The 18439-nt window shown below is 37.5% G+C and overlaps 1 protein-coding gene across 4 annotated transcripts in view; it reads left to right on the top strand.

The window, feature by feature from the left end:
- The window catches only part of Fam118b (family with sequence similarity 118 member B), a 57618-nt gene that overhangs the window by 38542 nt on the left and 637 nt on the right, over positions 1 to 18439 (top strand). For 2 of the 4 annotated variants that reach the window (XM_005330758.5, XM_005330757.4), the window contains 4 exons: positions 10684 to 10911; positions 13507 to 13635; positions 14866 to 15151; positions 18267 to 18326. In XM_005330758.5, the coding sequence (XP_005330815.1) occupies positions 10684 to 10911; positions 13507 to 13635; positions 14866 to 15151; positions 18267 to 18326 (703 nt within the window). The remainder of the gene's footprint in view (positions 1 to 10683; positions 10912 to 13506; positions 13636 to 14865; positions 15152 to 18266; positions 18327 to 18439) is intronic. The other 2 variants (XM_040285522.2, XM_021730140.3) reach the window with 2 other exon arrangements.

An 18439-nucleotide genomic window follows, 5' to 3' on the forward strand; every position in this document is an offset into this window, starting at 1 on the left:
TGGCTCAGTGGTAGAGCACTCACCTGGCATGTGTGAGGCCCTGGGTTTGATCCTTAGCACCACATAAAGATAAATAAATAAACATATTGTGTCCATCTACAACTAAAAAATATATATTAAAAAAAGAAAATATGACTTCATGACTTTGTCAGTGATTTAATAAAAATGTAAATAATCTGATCTTAAAATGACAACAGATTTGAATGAACATTTTTTCCAAGGAAGACTGTCAATAAGCATATGAGAGGAGACTAACATCACTAGTCATTAGGGAATTGCAAAACAAAACTACAAGGAGGTGCCATTTCATGGCCACTAGGATAGCTAGTTTATTTATTTATTTATTTGTTTTCACTTTTTAAATTCTAATTTGCTATATATATGTCAGCAGAATGCATTACAATTCATATTACACATATAGAGCACAATTTTTTATCTCTGGTTGTATACAAAGTATATTCACACCATTCGTGTCTTCATACATGTACTTAGGGTAATGATATCCATCTCATTCCACCATCATTTCTAACCCCATGCCTCCTCCCTTCCCCTCCCACCGCTTTGCCCTAGATAGTTTGTCTAATCCTCCCATGCTCTCCCTCCCAACCCCACTATGAATCAGCCTCCTTATATCAGAGAACACATTTGGCATTTGGTTTTGGGGGATTGACTAACTTCACTTAGCATTGTATTCTCCAACTTCATCCATTTACCTTCAAATGCCATGATTTTTATTCTGTTTTATTGCTGAGTGATATTCCATTGTGCATATTTTCTTTATCCATTCATCTACTGAAGGACATCTGGGTTGGTTCCATAGTTTAGCTGTTGTGAATTGTGCTGCTATAAACATTGATGGAGCTGTGTCCCTGTAGTATGCTGTTTTTAAGTTCTCTGAGTATAGACCGAGGAGTGAGATAGCTGGGTCAAATGGTGGTTACATTACATTCCGAGCTTTCCATATAGGCTGCACCATTTTGCAGTCCCATCAGCAATGTATGAGTGTGCCTTTTTCCCCACATAGGATGGTTAGTTTTAAAAAGATAGTAACAAGTGTTGCAGAGAAATTGGAACCCTCATACTTGTTTTGGGGAGCTTGGGGTATAAAATGGTGTAGCCATTTTGAAAATAATTTGATAAGCCCTTAAAAAGTTAAACCATTACTCTATCAGTTAGCAATTCCACTTTTAGGTGTTAAGAGAATTGAAAGCATATTTATGCAAGCACTGCACACAATGTTTATAACAGCATTTTTCAAAATAGCCAAAAAATGGCAACAATTCAGGTGTCCATTAATGCAAGAATAGATGGATAAAATGTGATCCAGCCACATTTATTTAGCTATGAAAACAGATGAAGTACTGATACATGCCATAGCATGGAGGAACATTGAAAACATAAGTGAAAGAGCCAGACAGGGGACACATTGTACAATCCATTCACATAAAATGTCCAGAATAAGTAGGTGCATAGAGATAGAAAGTAGATAAATGGTTGCAAGGGTAGGAGAGGAGAAAAATGCTGCCGGGGTATGGTGGCACATGCCTGTAGTCTCAACCATGCAGGAAGCTGAGACAAGAGGATCACAAGTTCAAAGCCAACCTCAGTAATTCCTATGTCAAAATGAAAAACAGAAAGTTGTTAGGGATGTGGCTCAGTGGTAAAGTACTTCTGGGTTCAATCCGTGGTACCAAAAAAAAAAAAAGTAAATGCTAATGAGTACAAGGTTTCCTTTTGGGTTGATAAAAATGTTCTAGAATTAGATAATAGTGGTTGTGTCTTGTGAATATGCTTAAAAAATGCTGAATTGCTCGCTTAAAAAAAGAGTAAATTTTATGTAATGTGAACTCTGTCACAAAAATAAAAACAGCAGCCTTTATGCAAATGTTTTAGTTGGAGGTACTAATATTTTAAATTTCTTTAATTTAAAAATTATTCCCAAGTCACTTCAAAAATTAGAATAGTAGGAAACATTTTCAACTCATTTTACAAGGTAAATTCTATCCTGCTAACCAAAACCAGACAAAAGACATCTTTAAAAAGCTACATACCAGCTGGGCGCAGTGGTGTATGCCTATAATCCCAGCAACTTGGGAGGCTGAGGCAGGAGGATCATGAGTTCATAGTCAGCTTCAATAAAAGCAAGGTGCTAAAGCAACTCATTGAGACCCTGTCTCTAAAGAAAATACAAAATAGGGCTGGGGATTGAACTCAGGGGCACTCTACCACTGTGGTCAAAGTGCCCCTGAGTTCAATCCCCAGTACCGCTCCAAAAAAAAAAAAAAGTTTAAAAAATTACTGAGGATTCAAATAATTTTTGTTTATATAGGTCAGATCTATCAACAGTCACTGTTAAAAATCAAAATAAAAATTTTAAATATTAATTTATTTAAAAATAGTACCCCACTACATGTTAACATAAATAATATTTTATTAAAAATAATTATATTTTCTAAAACAAAAATAAATGAATAAGAAGAGTACTATTGTTTCACATTTTTGCCAATCTCTTTACTATCTGACTTGATAGAATACATGAATTCTCATGTATGTTTTCTGTAGTTACTGTAGTTATATTGTTTTGGTTTAAATATATGAAGAAAATTTAATCTCAGACAGATACATGGTTGGAAAAGAGAGTACTCTCTGAATAATCTTTTCAGATAATTGTGGATATTCTTTATTGATACTATATGGAAAACTCAGTAAGTGATGGATTCCTTCATTTTAATAGCAGTATCAATGAAACTTTTCCTATTCTGTTGTATTAAAATCTATTTGTCATGGGGGCTGGGATTGTGGCTCAGCAGTAGAACACTCACATAGCATGTGCGGGTGCTGGGTTCGATCCTCAGCACCACATAAAAACAAAATAAAGGTATTGTGTGCAACTATAACTAAAAATAAATCTTATTTTTCTGTTTTGCAATTGGAATAAATCTTATCATGTATGATTTTATAACATCTTACATTGGTTATTTTTTGGAAAATAATGGCTTGCTGAGTTATGCATATCTTCCAGATGTTGACAGACTTCATTATGCAATCAAAAAGAATTACATTCATGGATATTATCACCAGCTCATCAGAAGAACATTTGGTTACTGTGAAAGCTCACTGTGGGAGTTGAAAATTTTCTAAAATTCCAACTTTTGCTTGAAAGCTCAGACATTACCATTGGCATCAGTGGCAGCAGTCATCAGTTGTTTTCCTCAAAAGGACAGGCTCACTTCATTTTTGAGAACATGCTTGAGAATACGTGTATCTATTGAACAAAAGTTTGTCAGTCATTCTTTCAAGTAAAAATAGTGTGTGAGGAAAAGGGTGGCAAAATCAGCTTAAAACTAAAATAATTGCTCTCAAATGTTTTCCCTCAATTCAGCTTTCATATTCCAGTATGTTGCAGAAGTGCTTTTTATGCATATGCTCTGTTTCTTTTATTTTTTGATAGTAGTGAGGATTTAACTCAAGGACACTTGACCATTGAGCTATACACCCTTACCCCCACCTCCCAGGGTCTCACTAAATTGCTGTTGCTGGTCTCAAGTTTGCCATCCTCCTGCCTTAGCCTCCTGAATGTCTGGGATTAAAGGTGGGCACCACCATGCCCGACTATTTCCTGTTTCTTCACACAGCATAGTGAAGATCATGTACTCAAGGGTAAAGATTTAATGCAGTAAACAGTTTTTACTGCTTTGAGAAGGCCAATGTTAGGTGAAACAGCCTCCCCCCACCCCACTTCTTTTAATGGAAGTGAAGCACACAATCTTTACTGTCACAGTTGAGCTTCACCACCTTGTTTAAGGTACCAGCATTTTGCCCACCATTGTTCTTGAACCATCAATAAAAATTTCAACACAGTTTAAAAGACATAATTATGATAACATTATTATGAAAATAATAACTGCTTATCCCCCAGGAGTCTGAGAGGTCAAGTCTGTGGGCCAAATTTTGTGAAACCCTACATATGTAAGAAAAAATACAAGCAACTTAATGACTTTTTTAAAAATGAGGAACTTGGGGAAATTGACACTAGGGAATCAATACTTTTATAGTTGTGATACTGGTATTGTAGTTATGTTTTCAACTTGTATATTAAGGAAGGTCTTTTTGTTTTAGGGAATGTAAAGTATCTGTGAATGAAATTATATGATGCCTGGGAATTGACTCCTAAAAATTTAGTGAAGAGGAAAGAAGGCATAGTAGAGGGGAGTTTAGGTTAAACCTAAACAGGATTGGTTCTGTGTGATATTGGGTGATGGTTACATGGGGGGAGGGGAGTTATGCTCTTTTTTGCTTTTGTGTATGTTTGGAAATGTCCATATTTTTTAAAAGCCAAATCGGAAAAATCAACTATAATACAGCAGGGTTATTTGGCCCACATACTGATCCATTTTAATATAATGAGGATTCATTTTAATATTATGGATTCAAGGCAAAGAGTCTGGATTCCAAAATCAGAAAGACCCTGCATTTCAGTGCACATGGAACCCTGGGCAAGTCCTTTAACCTCTGTTCATTTGTTTGCAGATATATAAGCCTGGGATAGGGGTTAGGAATGTGATCAGTGATAGAAGCCCTGGGTTGGATTACCAGCACTGCAAAAACAAACAAAAAAACACCTCATATGGTTTTGTGAAGAATTAAGTGACACTTAGTAACATTTAAGGAGTAGATTGTAAGCTGAACTAGCCACCCTTTTTCATAACAACCTTGGGAGAAAAGAGGAATTTTTGTTGTTACTGTTGTTGTTTTTATTACAGGTTTCAAAAAATCAGAGTTACAGGGTAGAAGGAAGTGAAGCAACATTGGATTCAGTTCACTGTTTTAAATGAAGGGGGAAAGGCTTTTAAGTTGTGTGGGAATTGGACATTTCCTTTTGACTTCTAAACCTCCCTGTTTTGTTTTTCATTCCATTGTTTTTAGTTACAGAGGCCACTAGTGGGAAATTTAGTTCTAGGATCACTTGGCCTAAGTGAAAGTTTCATTTCAAATCTGAGGAAATCAATGCAGCTACCAAAGCCTCTTTCCTTCTTACTTGATATACAAGATTGAATAACTTACATAAATAGGACTAAAAGATATTGAGCTAAAAATAAGTGATTCAAGAAATATATTTCCAAGTTTTTACCTTTTGAATATCTTTTCTTAGAATCAAGAAAATGTATTCTATACCCATGACTTTTTATCTGTGTGCATGATAATTTGACTGATGTTAAAATATATTATGTATCATTGTGTGTGTATGAGTCAGGGTACAAAATGAAACTATAATAAAATACAACAAGGAAGTTCTTAATAGCAACAAGAAGGAAGTCACTGTACTCTTTATTGAATTTGCAACTTAATTTTGCTTTTTTGAATAGATATTATTTGTACATTTTGCAGAAATCAAAATGTTATAGTTTTGCAGATATTGAAACATTCTTCTCCCATTCTTATGTTTATCTCCCTTCTCTTTGCTAACCCACCTGACACAAGTCACCACTGATGTTTTTTTATGTATCTTTCCAGTGTTTCTTTTTGCAGATGGAAGCATGTTTTAGCTTTTTTACTTCTGTGACCAAAAGATGTAACAAGAACAATTTTAGAGGAAAAGTTTATTTGGGACTCACAGCTTCAGAGGTGTCAGTTCATTGATGGCTGACTCCCTTGCTCTAGGCCTGAGATGAGGCAGAACATCATGGTGAAAGGGTGTGGAGGAGGAAAGCAGTTCAGGGCATAGTACCAGGAAACAGAATGAAAGACAGAGCTCCCCTCACCATGGACAAAATATATAAATTGTGCCCAAAGGCACAACCTCAGTGACCCACCTCCTTTAGCCATGCCCTATCTGCTTACAGTTACCACCCAGTTAATCCCTATCAGTATTAATGCACTGATTAGGTTAAGACTCTAATAACCCGATTGTTTCACCTCTGAACTTTATTATTGTCTCACACATGAGCTTTTGGGGAAACACCTCATATCTAAGCCATAACAAAGCAGATCTATAAATATTTCTTCCCTTACAACTTCCATCTTCCAACTCAAAACATAGCTTTCTGGGCATACTGTCTTGCAGCCTGTTCTACCTAATAGTGTGTCCTGGAGATATTTCTGTGCCATTGTCTTATATGTGGTGTGTTAGCTTTCTAACACTATAACGAAATAGTTGCCGTAATTAACTTTTAAAGTAAAAAGCTCAGAGTTTAGAGATTTTAGTCCATGATTGCTTGTCCCCATTGCTTTGGGTCTGTGGTAAGGTAGCACATCATGACAGCAAAACTACTGATATCATGAGCCAAGAAGGAAGGAAAAAAAAAAACTAGAAGGGTCCAGGGTCTCGCAGTCCCCTTCAGGGGCACACATCAGTGGTTTAAGGACCTCCCACAAGGTTCTACAACTTCCTAATAGCATCATTCTGTGGACCAGACCTTTAATATTTGGGCCTTTGGGGACGTTCAAATTGTAACATGTGTACTAGACCATACCATTTTCCTATATGAGTATTTGGTTTGTTTACAGTCTTTTGCTGTTATGAAACAGAACAATGTTAACCTTGTATATATCATTTTTTTTTATTTTTTGCAGTTTTATCTGTGGAATACCTTCCCAAAAATGGGATTGCAAGATGTAAGGGTAAATGAGTTTATAAGTTTGATAGATATTAAAAGAACACTGTATTTTTTATGACAAATCTATTATGTTAGTGAGTCCACAGTTGGTTGCCTGTGTGTTGTTAATTTATGAAGACCATGACCCACATTCTTAGCCATATAAGGTATGAATCATTCTATCTGTTTAGTACTAGAAAAGAATCTCTGAACCTAGTGACAGCAGGGTATAGCAAGAAGCCTGTGTTCTGGTGGATGCAGCTTGGAACATTGGTTGACGGAAACCAATTAAATTAGAGTTGCATCCCCACCAAGCAGAGGCATTGTCTCACCTCAGTGTTCTCATGCTTTGTTGTGAAGCTACCATTTGTAGTTAACATTTCTTTGGTAGATATGATTAAATAATTGATAATTTTATTAGATACTTCCTCCAAATTAGGGAAAGAGTTTAGCTAATTGAAATGTGTTATATGAATCTGCTTAGGTGGTTCCATAGACACAGCTCTGAGCATTGCTGTATGAGAAAGATACACAGAGGAAATCAGGAAGGGTAGCAGGACAACTTTGAGGGAAAGCATTAGGAGCTAATCTCTCTCTCTTGCAGCCAAGTGCAATTTTTTTTATTTTTATTGTTTTTTGAGATAGGAGGATCTTGAGTTTAAAGGCAGCCTCAGCAAATAGCAAGGTTCTAAGCAACTCTGAGACTCTATCTCTAGATAAAATACAAAATAGGATTTGGGGTGTGGCTTAGTGATTAAGTGAGTTCAATCCTCCACCCGCCCCCCACACACACACACACACAAAGGTTATGTCCCCACTGTAAAGGACGATGGAAAAGCTCTGTAAACTCAACAAGCCAAAACAACCATTTATTAGCAGGACTAGAGTGGCCAGTCGCAGAAGAGAAGGGAGTCGAGGGGGAGGGGGGGGGGAAGAGAGGGGAGGGGGAGAGAGAGGGGAGGGGGGAAAGAGAGAGGAGGGGGAGAGAGGGGGGAGGGGGGAAAGAGAGGGGAGAGAGAGGGGAGAGGGGAAAGAGGGGAGGGGGAAACAGAGGCAGGGGGGAGAGAGAGAGGAGGAGGGAGAGAGAGGGGCAGGGGGGAGAGAGAGTAAGAGCGCAGCCAAGTGCAATTGACACAACTAACCTTTGTGTAGTTTAAATGGGAAATATCAGAACCTTTAAGAATTAATTCTTGAGGTAGTCATGGTGGTTTGCACCTGTAGTCCCAGCTTCTCAGGAGACTAAATCAGGAGATCTACTTGAACCCAGGAGTTGAAAGCCAGCCTAGGCAACAGGGCAAGACCCCATCTCAAAAACTCACTCATTCTTGGTTCAGTATTACCTAATGGAATGGTCTTTCAGGAACAGACTAGGGATCAGATATTTGATTCAACACATACATAGTTACTTTCTCATTTCAAATTCCTTTTCTCCTAGGGGTCACTTTGTTCCTTTAAGCTATAAAGCCAGCTTCCCATCTGAAGTTTGTATTCTAGTTCCTCATTAGTACTCAGAGATACAGTTATGCATGGCCTAGTGATGGGATACATCTGAGAAACACATCCTTAGGCTATTTCATTATTGTATAAACATCGAAGAGTGTGCTTACAAAAACTAAGATGACTATGATATCATTAAGTGAAACTATCAAATGGGACAATGTGGTGTTGTAGGGTATGGTCCATCACTCACCAGAACCTCTTTATGTAGCACATGATGTATTTACAAATGAAGCTCGAAAAGCAGTTATTTATTTATACCATATGTTAAGAAACAGTCTATTTTAAATTGATTAGTGCTTGATGTTCTTTGTTTATTTGTTTTCTGTGATATTGGAGATTTAACCCACGGATGCTTTACCACTGGAGTATATTTCCAGTCCTTTTTGTTCTTTATTTTGATACAGGGGCTCACCAGTTGAACAGGCCAGCCTCAAAACTTGCAATTTTCCTGCCTTAGCCTCCCAAGTCTCTGGGATTTCAGGCATGCATCACCATATCCAGCTGTTTAATCTTTTTTGGCAGGGAGGGGAGCCACAGGGTACTAGGGATTGAACTCAGGGGCACTCAACCGCTGAGTCACATCCCCAGCCCCATTTTCTATTTTTTATTTAGAGACAGAGTCTCACTGAGTTGTTTAGTGTCTCCTGTGCCACTGGGATTACAGGTGTGCACCACTATGCCTGGCTTCCAGCTGTTTAATCTTAACAATTGCAAATTACAATTTTTAGTTGTAAAATTTCATTAAGTTTTTTTTAATACTAATTTTAAAATATACTAGTGGTTTTTTTTCTGAGGGGAGATACCAGGGATTAAACTCAGGGGTACCCAACCACTGAGCCATATCCCCAGCCCTATTTTGTATTTTCTTTAGAGACAGGGTCTCACTGAGTTACTTAGTGTTATTTTTTCTTAGGCTGGCTTTGAACTCCTTATCCTCCTGCCTCAGCCTCTCAAGCCAATGGGATTACAGGTTTGCACCACCTCACTTGGCCTAGGTATTCTTCATAATAAGTCTGTGAACAGATTGCTGAGTTAGGCCAGGGGGGAAAAAAAAAACAGGGAGAGAGATGTTAAATGTTTTTTCTAACTTCATAAGCAGCCATAAAGAATACCTAGGATTAGGAAAAAGAATACTAAACACATTTTAGTTATATCTTTTAGAGGTTATTCTGTGGGTAAGGGAAGTTTAACAGAGCATCACCTTCCTGTCTGAGACCTAATTAGAGGGTGCTTTCTCCTCTGTTCTCCTTTAATCCTGATATTAAATTCTCATCTCTCTGTGGGGAAAAGAGAGTATTTATACATTGCTGGTGGGACTGCAAATTGGTGTAACCACTCTGGAAAGCAGTGTGGAGATTCCTCAGAAAACCTGGAATGGAACCACCATTTGACCTAGCTATTCCACTCCTCAGTTTATACCCAAAGGACTTTAGAATCAGTATACTGCAGTGACACAGCCACATCAATGTTTATAGCAGCTCCATTCACAATAGCTAAACTATGGAATCAACCTAGGTGCCCTTCAACAGTTGAATGCATAAAGAAAATGTGAGATTTATATATATATATATATATATATATATATATATATATATATATATATATATATAAATACACACACACAATAGAATATTATTCAGCCTTAAAGAAGAATGAAATTATGGCACTGGCTGATAAATGGATAGAGCTAGAGAATATGCTGAGCAAAATAAGCCAATCCCAAAGAACCAACGGCCAAATATTTGCTCTGATATTTGGATGCTATTCACAATGGGAGAGGAAAAATAGGGGCACTTTGGATTAGAGAGAGGGGAAGGGAGGGAGCACAAGGGTACAAAGAATAGTAGAATGAACTGGACAAGAATAGTAGAATGAACAGACCTTATGTATGTATATGATTATATGACCAGTATAATCCTATATCATGTATAATCATAAGAATGAGAAGCTATACTTCATTTTTGTATTATGTGTCAAAATGCATTCAACTGGGCTGGGGATGTGGCTCAAGCAGTAGCGCGCTCGCCTGGCATGTGTGCGGCCCGGGTTCAATCCTCAGCACCACATACCAACAAAGATGTTGTGTCCACCGAGAACTAAAAAATAAATATTAAAAAAAAATCTCTCTTAAAAAAAATGCATTCAACTGTCATGTGTAACTAGTTAGAGCAAAATTTAAAAAATACTCATCTCAGCATACCTATTTTCATCCTTTTTTTAAATACATTTTTTAGTTGCAGTTGGACATTTATTTATTTTTATGTGGTGCTGAGGATTGAACCCAATGCCTCGCACATGCTAGATGAGCACTCTACTGCTGAGCCACAACTTAAGCTCCCTATTTTCTTCCTTCTGAAAAATGTCTGTTTCACAGCACTTATGTTTATTTGCATAAGATATAATAGTTTTGATCACTTGCTACATGCCAGACATTCTGCTTGGCTTATATCACCCCATTTTCCTAAGTACAACCATACAAGAGAAATTGTTTAAGTACAAAAAGTTCTTAATAAATTTCTTATTACTTTAAAACAAGCAACCTACCAGAACGCCTTGATTTAATTTCTGGTTTCAAATCTCTCCCCAGCGTACCAGTAATGTTCGATCCACATTTTTCAAAGACTGTTTATATGAAGTATTTGATGACTTGGAGTCAAAGATGGAAGATTCTGGAAAACAGCTACTTCAATCAGTTCTCCACCTGATGGAAAATGGAGCCCTAGTTTTAACTACAAATTTTGATAATCTCCTAGAACTATATGCAGCAGACCAAGGAAAACAACTTGAATCCCTTGACCTTACTGATGAAAAAAAGGTAAAAAGCATAAGTGTTTTGAGAATTCATGAGAATTGCTGCTTCCTGATCAGCATATTGGTGTTTATGCAGAGTGAGAAAGGAAGATCTTTATTCTTACTTGTGCTTTTGGAGTTTTTTTTGTTTTTGAGATAAAATTAATATATAGCAAAATGCACAGATCTTTAAAGTGTTCAGTTAGGAGTTTTGACAGTTTTGCCCAATTTCAAAAGCAAGATTAGAGGAACTTCTTTGAACTGTGAGATCTCTTTAGCACCTGATGGTTTCAAATGTTGTAATATTTATTCATAGTTCTCTCTTAAGATACATTGTTTATGGTGTCTAAACTACTTTATGATGATTGGAAGAACATTTTTCAGGTGATAGCTTGAAAGTTGAGGTTCCAACATTTCCGTGGAAACATTAAACTGTCTTTGGAGATGTCTAGGGTTCTGGGGTTGAACCCAGGCCTTGCACATGCTTGCAAGTGTTCTGCCACTGAGCTATATCCCCAGCATTTTTAAAAAATTTGTATTTTGAGAGAGGGTCTTGCATAAATTGCCCAGGCTGGCCTTGAACTTGTTATACTGCTTTAGCTATCCTGAGTAGATGACATTACAAGTGGGCTCTACCACACCAGGCTAAGCAGGTGTCTTTTTTTTTTTTTTTTGTACCAGGGATTGAACTCTGAGGCACTCAACCACTGAGCCACATCCTCAGTGCTATTTTATTTAGAGACAGGGTCTCACTCAGTTGCTTAGCCCCTCACTATTACTGAAGCTGGCTTTGAACTCACGATCCTTGTGCCTGAGCCACTGCGCCCAGCAGCAAGTGTCTTTTTAATGTAATCTATACCATACCTAAACCATCTATCATAATACTTAATTAAGGATGTTGATCTTTGTCAGCAGTAACAGAATAAGTGCTTAAAGTCTCATTTGTCCTCCTGTATGGTTTTTGTAATTTTTCTTCAATGCTTTGTTTTCTTCAGGAACCTACCTTTGTGGCCACCTTAGAACCCAGCTAAGTATAATCAATAGACCAGCAATTCACTCATTGGTATCCATTGCCCCTGTGCTGCCTCTCCAGAGTAGTAGCTCTAACACCACTCTTGTGGTTTTGCTGACTGGTAGCTAGGATTTAAGAGGGAATCAAGCTGGGTGTGGTAGTGCATGACTGTAATCCCAGGCAACTCAGGAAGCTGAGGCAGGAGGATCATATGTTGGAGGCCAGCCTCAGCAACTTGGTGAGATCCTATCTCAAAACAAAAAATAAAAAGGACTGGGGAAATAGCTCAGTAGTAAAACACCCCTGGAATCAACCCCTGGCAGGGAAAAAAAAAAAAAAAAAGAAGAAGAAGAATGAAACTGAATTTAGAGAAATGGTGCAATGGAAACTATTCTTCTATGAGTGGAACGTTTTCCTTCTATGCCCCCATGCTTTGTATAGCCAGCTCCTCCTTCATCCATAAGTCTCAACTAAGTTACCTCCCCAGAGAAACCATTTCTGATCATCGTCTTTAAATTGTACATTATTTTGGGTCCATTCCCTTGCCCATTTCCTTTATAGTACTGACTGTAACTTGTAGTTTTTATCTTGGATGTTCTTTATGTTTTCTGTTTATTTCGTAGGAATAGCAACTCCATTTGGACAGGTATGTGTCAGCCTTTCCTCCCTTCATGACTCAGTACCTGGCACTTAGTAGATGCTGAATAAGTATTTCTTGAATTAAATGATTATATTAAATTCAAAAATTAGTGTCTGGAACAGTTTGTCTACCATTTCTGATATAATCTTCAAAGACTGCAGTCAGTTATTCATGGACATCAGAAGCATAAGGGCCTTTCCAAAACTAAAGTTATTTACTATCAGTCTTGGTATTTTCTTCCTAATTTCATCAGTTGTCTTGAGCGGCATTCCTAATTCAGGTTTCTCTAGGGTAACTGATGTGACTCTTTTAGTACTTCTGTATTTTGCAAGAAACTACCCTGAAACTTTGAGACTTAAAATAGCAAACAGTTTATTAATAGTCAATAATCCATTCAAACTAGGCTCAGTGACTCAGTCGGGTAGTTCTTCGGCTGGTTTTGTGGCTTAGCTGCATTTATCTGGTTGTCAATCTGGACTGCATGGTATATAAGTGGCAAAGAGAAAAATAGGACTAGTTGTGCCAGTACTTTACAAGCCTCTGTTTGTGTCATGTTTGCTGTTATCCCAGTAGCTAATGTAAGCCACGTGGTCACACTAGAGTTATCACAAGCAGAGACTACCTAAGGGCCTGTTTGATTTCTTGGGCCCATCAGTGCAGCATTTCTCTGTCACTCTCATGTTTGTCACTGGTAGAAAGGCCCTGTTATTTCTATAAACGATGACAAATGAATTCTGACTTCTGATTATTACTTTCTAAGAGAAATCAGCAGACTTCCTGCCATCCCTTCTTGACAGTTACACTTGAAATGGAAACAGTCCACATCAGGTTTTGCATTCTTGTCCTGTGATACCATGAAGCTGGAAGGTTATGCCAGAAGTCCTTTCCTCAAAACAGCCTCTTGCCCATTGTGACCTTCAAGCAGGTGCCATTTTGCCACATAGATGAGCTGTCTCTGTGTTGTGCAGGTCCTTGAGTGGGCTCAGGAGAAACGGAAGCTAAGTGTGCTACACATCCATGGGGTCTACACCAACCCTAGTGGCATTGTCCTTCATCCAGCTGGATATCAGAATGTGCTCAGGAACACTGAAGTTATGGTGAGTGGTGCTGATCTTGCTGAACTCAGGAACTCTCCTGGGAGCCTCTCTAAATATGGCATAGGTCTTAAAGGGGGAACATTTTCATTAATCAAAAGCTGGGGGCTGGGGATATAGCTCAGTTGATAGAGTACTTGCCTCACATGTGCAAGGCCCTGTGTTCAATACCCAGCATCACAAAAAAAAAAAGCAAAAAAAAAAAAAAAAAGCTGAAAGGTCAGACATCCTTCATATGCCTTTTAGCTTGTGAGTGTGCAAGCCATCCTGGGAAATGGAGAACTTTCCTTCAGATCAGGACAGACTCTTCATTTGTACTTGATAAACAGCCAGCAGATGGTACTTTCATCATTGGCATCATCCTTATATACAAAGAATACACTGATACCTTTCTTCATTGTTTGATTTATTAATAACTGGGCCAAAAATAATTTAAATTAGAGAACTTTTTACATACTAGTCGCTATTAGAGCATACAATCCAAAGAGCTTTTTGTTAAAACAGAAATGGCCTAAATTGAATTAAGTACACCCACTCACATTTAAACTTCTTGATGGAAAAAAATTGAAAAATTTTGGCTAGGATGATAAAATGGAGGTTTTCTTTTGTTTATTGATCTTTTAGGGTGTAAGTTTTGGAATTGGTCACATGTACATGTTTAAACCAGAAGTACTTCCTGGCTAGTGCTATGTAGGGGAATTCATTGGCCCCCAACTCAGTGCTGGCTATTCTTAGGACTAGACCACATAGAATGGTGGTAGATTCCTTACATGGTACAGCCAAAGTAAATCCAGGAAATGTGTTTTCTAATAAGGGATTTATTATTATTATTATTTTATTTACTATTTCTAATAATAAGGGATTTATTATTCCTTGACATCTTCTAAAACTGCATCTACAACTGAAATTTAGTGATTTCTTAAAAAATTATTTGTAACATTTTTAAGTTTATATATATGTATACTTGTAAATATACACATTACACACAACATTCACACCCTTGTTTATATTCTAAGTAGTCATACTTCTTTGGGCAAATCTGTTGAGGACCCATGGTTCAGTTTGTAAAACAAAACAAAACAAAAAGGCAAATGGAGTCAAAAAAATTTGAATCTCAGTTAATTGGTCATTGTAGTTGCTAACTAGCAGTAATGAAATGTTGACTTTTTGTTTTAGACATGCCTTGTATCAGGTATTTGGTATGATTAATATGTTTTTTTCCCCCCCTTTAAGAGAGAGATTCAGAAACTCTATGAAAACAAGTCATTTCTTTTCCTGGGTTGTGGCTGGACTGTGGATGACACCACTTTCCAGGCCCTCTTCCTAGAAGCTGTCAAGCATAAATCTGACTTAGAACATTTCATGCTGGTTCGGAGAGGAGATGTAGATGAGTTCAAGAAACTTCGAGAAAACATGCTCGACAAAGGAATTAAGGTCATCTCCTATGGAAATGACTATGCTGATCTTCCAGAGTATTTCAAGCGACTGACATCTGAGATCGCCACGAGGGGTAGATCAGGTAAGAAGCATTTCGAGACTAAGAAAAGTCTAAGAGTAATAGCCCTTTGGCCTTTTATGTGTTTATGATGGGTAAAATCATTATCAGGATACAGAATGCAGTATCTGATCATACTTCAAAGGGAGGTCAATCTCCAAGTTAGACTTAAATGCCATTTAAGTAATAAGAATGTGGACAAAAGGTATACTCTAGCAATTCAGTATAAATGTAGGAGGAACAAGAAACATGTAAAAATGTTCAGCCTTACTAGTTCTCAATGAAATGCAATTAGAATTTAGATTTCAAGGGCTAGGGTCATTGCTCAGTGGTTAAGAGTGCTCGCCTGTCATGTGCGGGATCCTGGGTTTGATCCCCAGCACCACATAAAAACTAGGATGGCAATATGTAAAGCAATGGAAGTGAAACTGATGTGAATCTGCAAGCTGTATAAGGGGCAATATGGGAGTGCATAACCCACTTGAATCAAAATGTGAAATATGATATATCAAGAAATATGTAATGGAGGGGTAAGACAAGATAATGCAAATGGAAGAAATGATTTACAGTAGAAGGGGTAGAGAGAAAAGGGGAGGGGAGGGGAGGGGAGGGGGGATAGTAGAGAATAGGACTGACAGCAGAATACATCAGACACTAGAAAGGCAATATGTCAATCAATGGAAGGGTAACTGATGTGATACAGCAATCTGTATACGGGGTAAAATTGGGAGTTCATAACCCGCTTGAATCAAACTGTGAAATATGATGTATTAAGAACTGTGTAAGGTTTTGAACGACCAACAATAAAAAAATAAAAAAAAAAAATAAAAAAAAAAAACTTATCTACAACTAAAAAATATATCTAAAAAAAAATAATTTAGATTTCAAAACTGAGAAGGATTACTCAGTTTTGGCTAAGGGTATGGGGAAAGAAATTTTTTCTTGAAGTGTTTGTATAGTGTTTGGTGGTGAAAGGAAGGTAAAGTTTGTTGTTTTTTTTGTTTTGTTTTTTTGTGGTACTGGAGATTGAACCCAGAACCTCAGTACTCTAACCACTGTGCAAATTGCCAGCCCCCTCTCCCCCCCCCCTTTTTTTTTCATTTTAATTTGAGGCAAGGTCTCATCAAGTTGCCTAGGATGGCCTCAAACTTGGAATCCTCCTGCCTTAGCCTCTAGCACAGCTTTTATGAAAATGAATGTAATGTGTATCAAAAATGGCAAAAGTCTTTGATCCTAAGAAAATAATTGGATAATTGCACCATCACATGTACATGTGAGAACATAATCTGTGTTGTATATGTAATGGCAAAAAATTGGAAAACACCAAAGTGTCCTGTCCTCATGAGTAGGAAACTCTCTATATAGATATCCCAACATTTATTTAATTGATGAAATACAATGAAGCCATAAAAGAGAAAAATGAAATTCTGCTAAGGTGATGTCAGACAATGAGTAGAGGGGAAAACAGCAGGTATAATTGCCACTTTATCAGTCCCATTCATGGAAAATTGTAGGTGTATTGTGTGTGTGTGTGTGTGTGTGTGTGTGTGTGTGTGTGTGTGTATAGGAATATCTAGAATGGTCTTTTGGTGTTTAATTAAATGGTCATTTTCATGAGTTTTTTGTTTTTGTGTTAGCATTTTCTATTGCAACTATGATTTTAAACAGCCTGGAACCACTATATGATCCAGCTGTCCACTCCTCAGTATTTATCCTAAAGAATTAGTCGTCATACTACACTGATACATGTATATACATATTTATAGCAGCACAGTTCAATATCGCCAAACTATGGAACCAACCTAGGTGTCCCATTAACAGATGAATAGATAAATACTGCTATATTGCCTTCCAAGATGGGTTCCCATACCAATTTTTACATTTCAGTGCCGTATATATATATATATATATATATTATGTATTTCTGATTATTTTCTTCTATGTGTTTTTTTTTTAAACTTTTGACCACTATTTTTTTTTTTGAAAGAGAGAATTTCTTAATATTTATTTTTTAGTTTTCGGCGGACACAACATCTTTGTATGTGGTGCTGAGGATCGAACCCGGGCCACACGCACAAAAGGCCAGCGCGCTACTGCTTGAGCCACATCCCCAGCCCCCCTTGTGTGTTGTTTTTTAATTTTTCCTAAGCCGGGCACAGTGGCACACGTGTAATCCTAGCTACTCAGGAGACTTGAGGCAGGAAGGTTTAAAGTTGAAGGCCAGCCTGGGCAACTTAGTGAAAACTGTCTCAAAAAAGTAAAAAGGACTAGGGATGTGACCCAGTGATAGAGTGCTCCTGGGTTTAACCCCCAGTACTTCAAATAAATAAATAAGCAAGCAAACTAACTTTCTTATACCATTTTCTATCCCAATGCTGTGCAGTAGAATTTCCTGTCATCATAGCATAGAGTCTTCATTGTGCAGTGCCAGTGCCATAAGCCACAGATAGTTATTGAACACTTGAAATGTAGCTGTTGAGGAAGAGAATTTTTAATTTATTTGGACACTAAATAACTGTATGTGGCTAAATGTACCATACCAAGCAACGACAATACAGATCTAACCCATTTTCTGTTGTGGCGAATAATTGGCTACTTTTTTACCCTTGTACTAGGTTGAATTTTTTCACTCACATGCTCCCCATTATTTATCAGACAGAATTTTGCCTAAATTTGGTTTTTAAAAAAAATACTTAGGCAAAGTCTCTATGTAAATATCTCATTTACAAGCAGTTTGGTACACTAAGGAAATTCATTGCTTGTTTAATGCAACAGCCTGAAGACCAACCCAATTTATTCTCCTATCTCATCTTCTGTTGCATTTTTAAATGCCATAATTTTTAGTCATACGTGTACCCTTAGCTCCCTTTAGTTGTTTCTCTCTCCCCAGTTTCCACTTGTGGTACCAGGGATTGAATCCACGAGTGATGTTTTCACTGACCTACATCCCAGTCCTTTTTATTTTTGACACAGGGGCTCCCTAAATTGACAAGGCTGACTTGGAACTTGTGATCCTCCGCCTCAGCCTTCCGAATAGCTGGGATTACAGGTGTGCACCACCATGCCCAACCTTTTAGTTTCCTTTTTGCTATTAATAGTTTTAGCATTTCAGTCTAGTCTGACACTTATTTCTCTTTAGCAGGAATGGTGAGAGAAGGCCAGCTAAATGGCTCATCTGCAGCACACAGTGAAATAAGAGGTATGCTATTTCCCATTTGTCACAATGTCAAAAAAGTTTCCTAAAACTTAGTTAAGACTGGAGAATGATTCACCTCTCCACTAGAATTTTACCATTCCCTATCTAGTCTAATA

This window comes from Ictidomys tridecemlineatus, chromosome 4 (genome assembly GCF_052094955.1).
Source record: "Ictidomys tridecemlineatus isolate mIctTri1 chromosome 4, mIctTri1.hap1, whole genome shotgun sequence".
NCBI classification, from domain to species: domain Eukaryota; kingdom Metazoa; phylum Chordata; class Mammalia; order Rodentia; family Sciuridae; genus Ictidomys; species Ictidomys tridecemlineatus.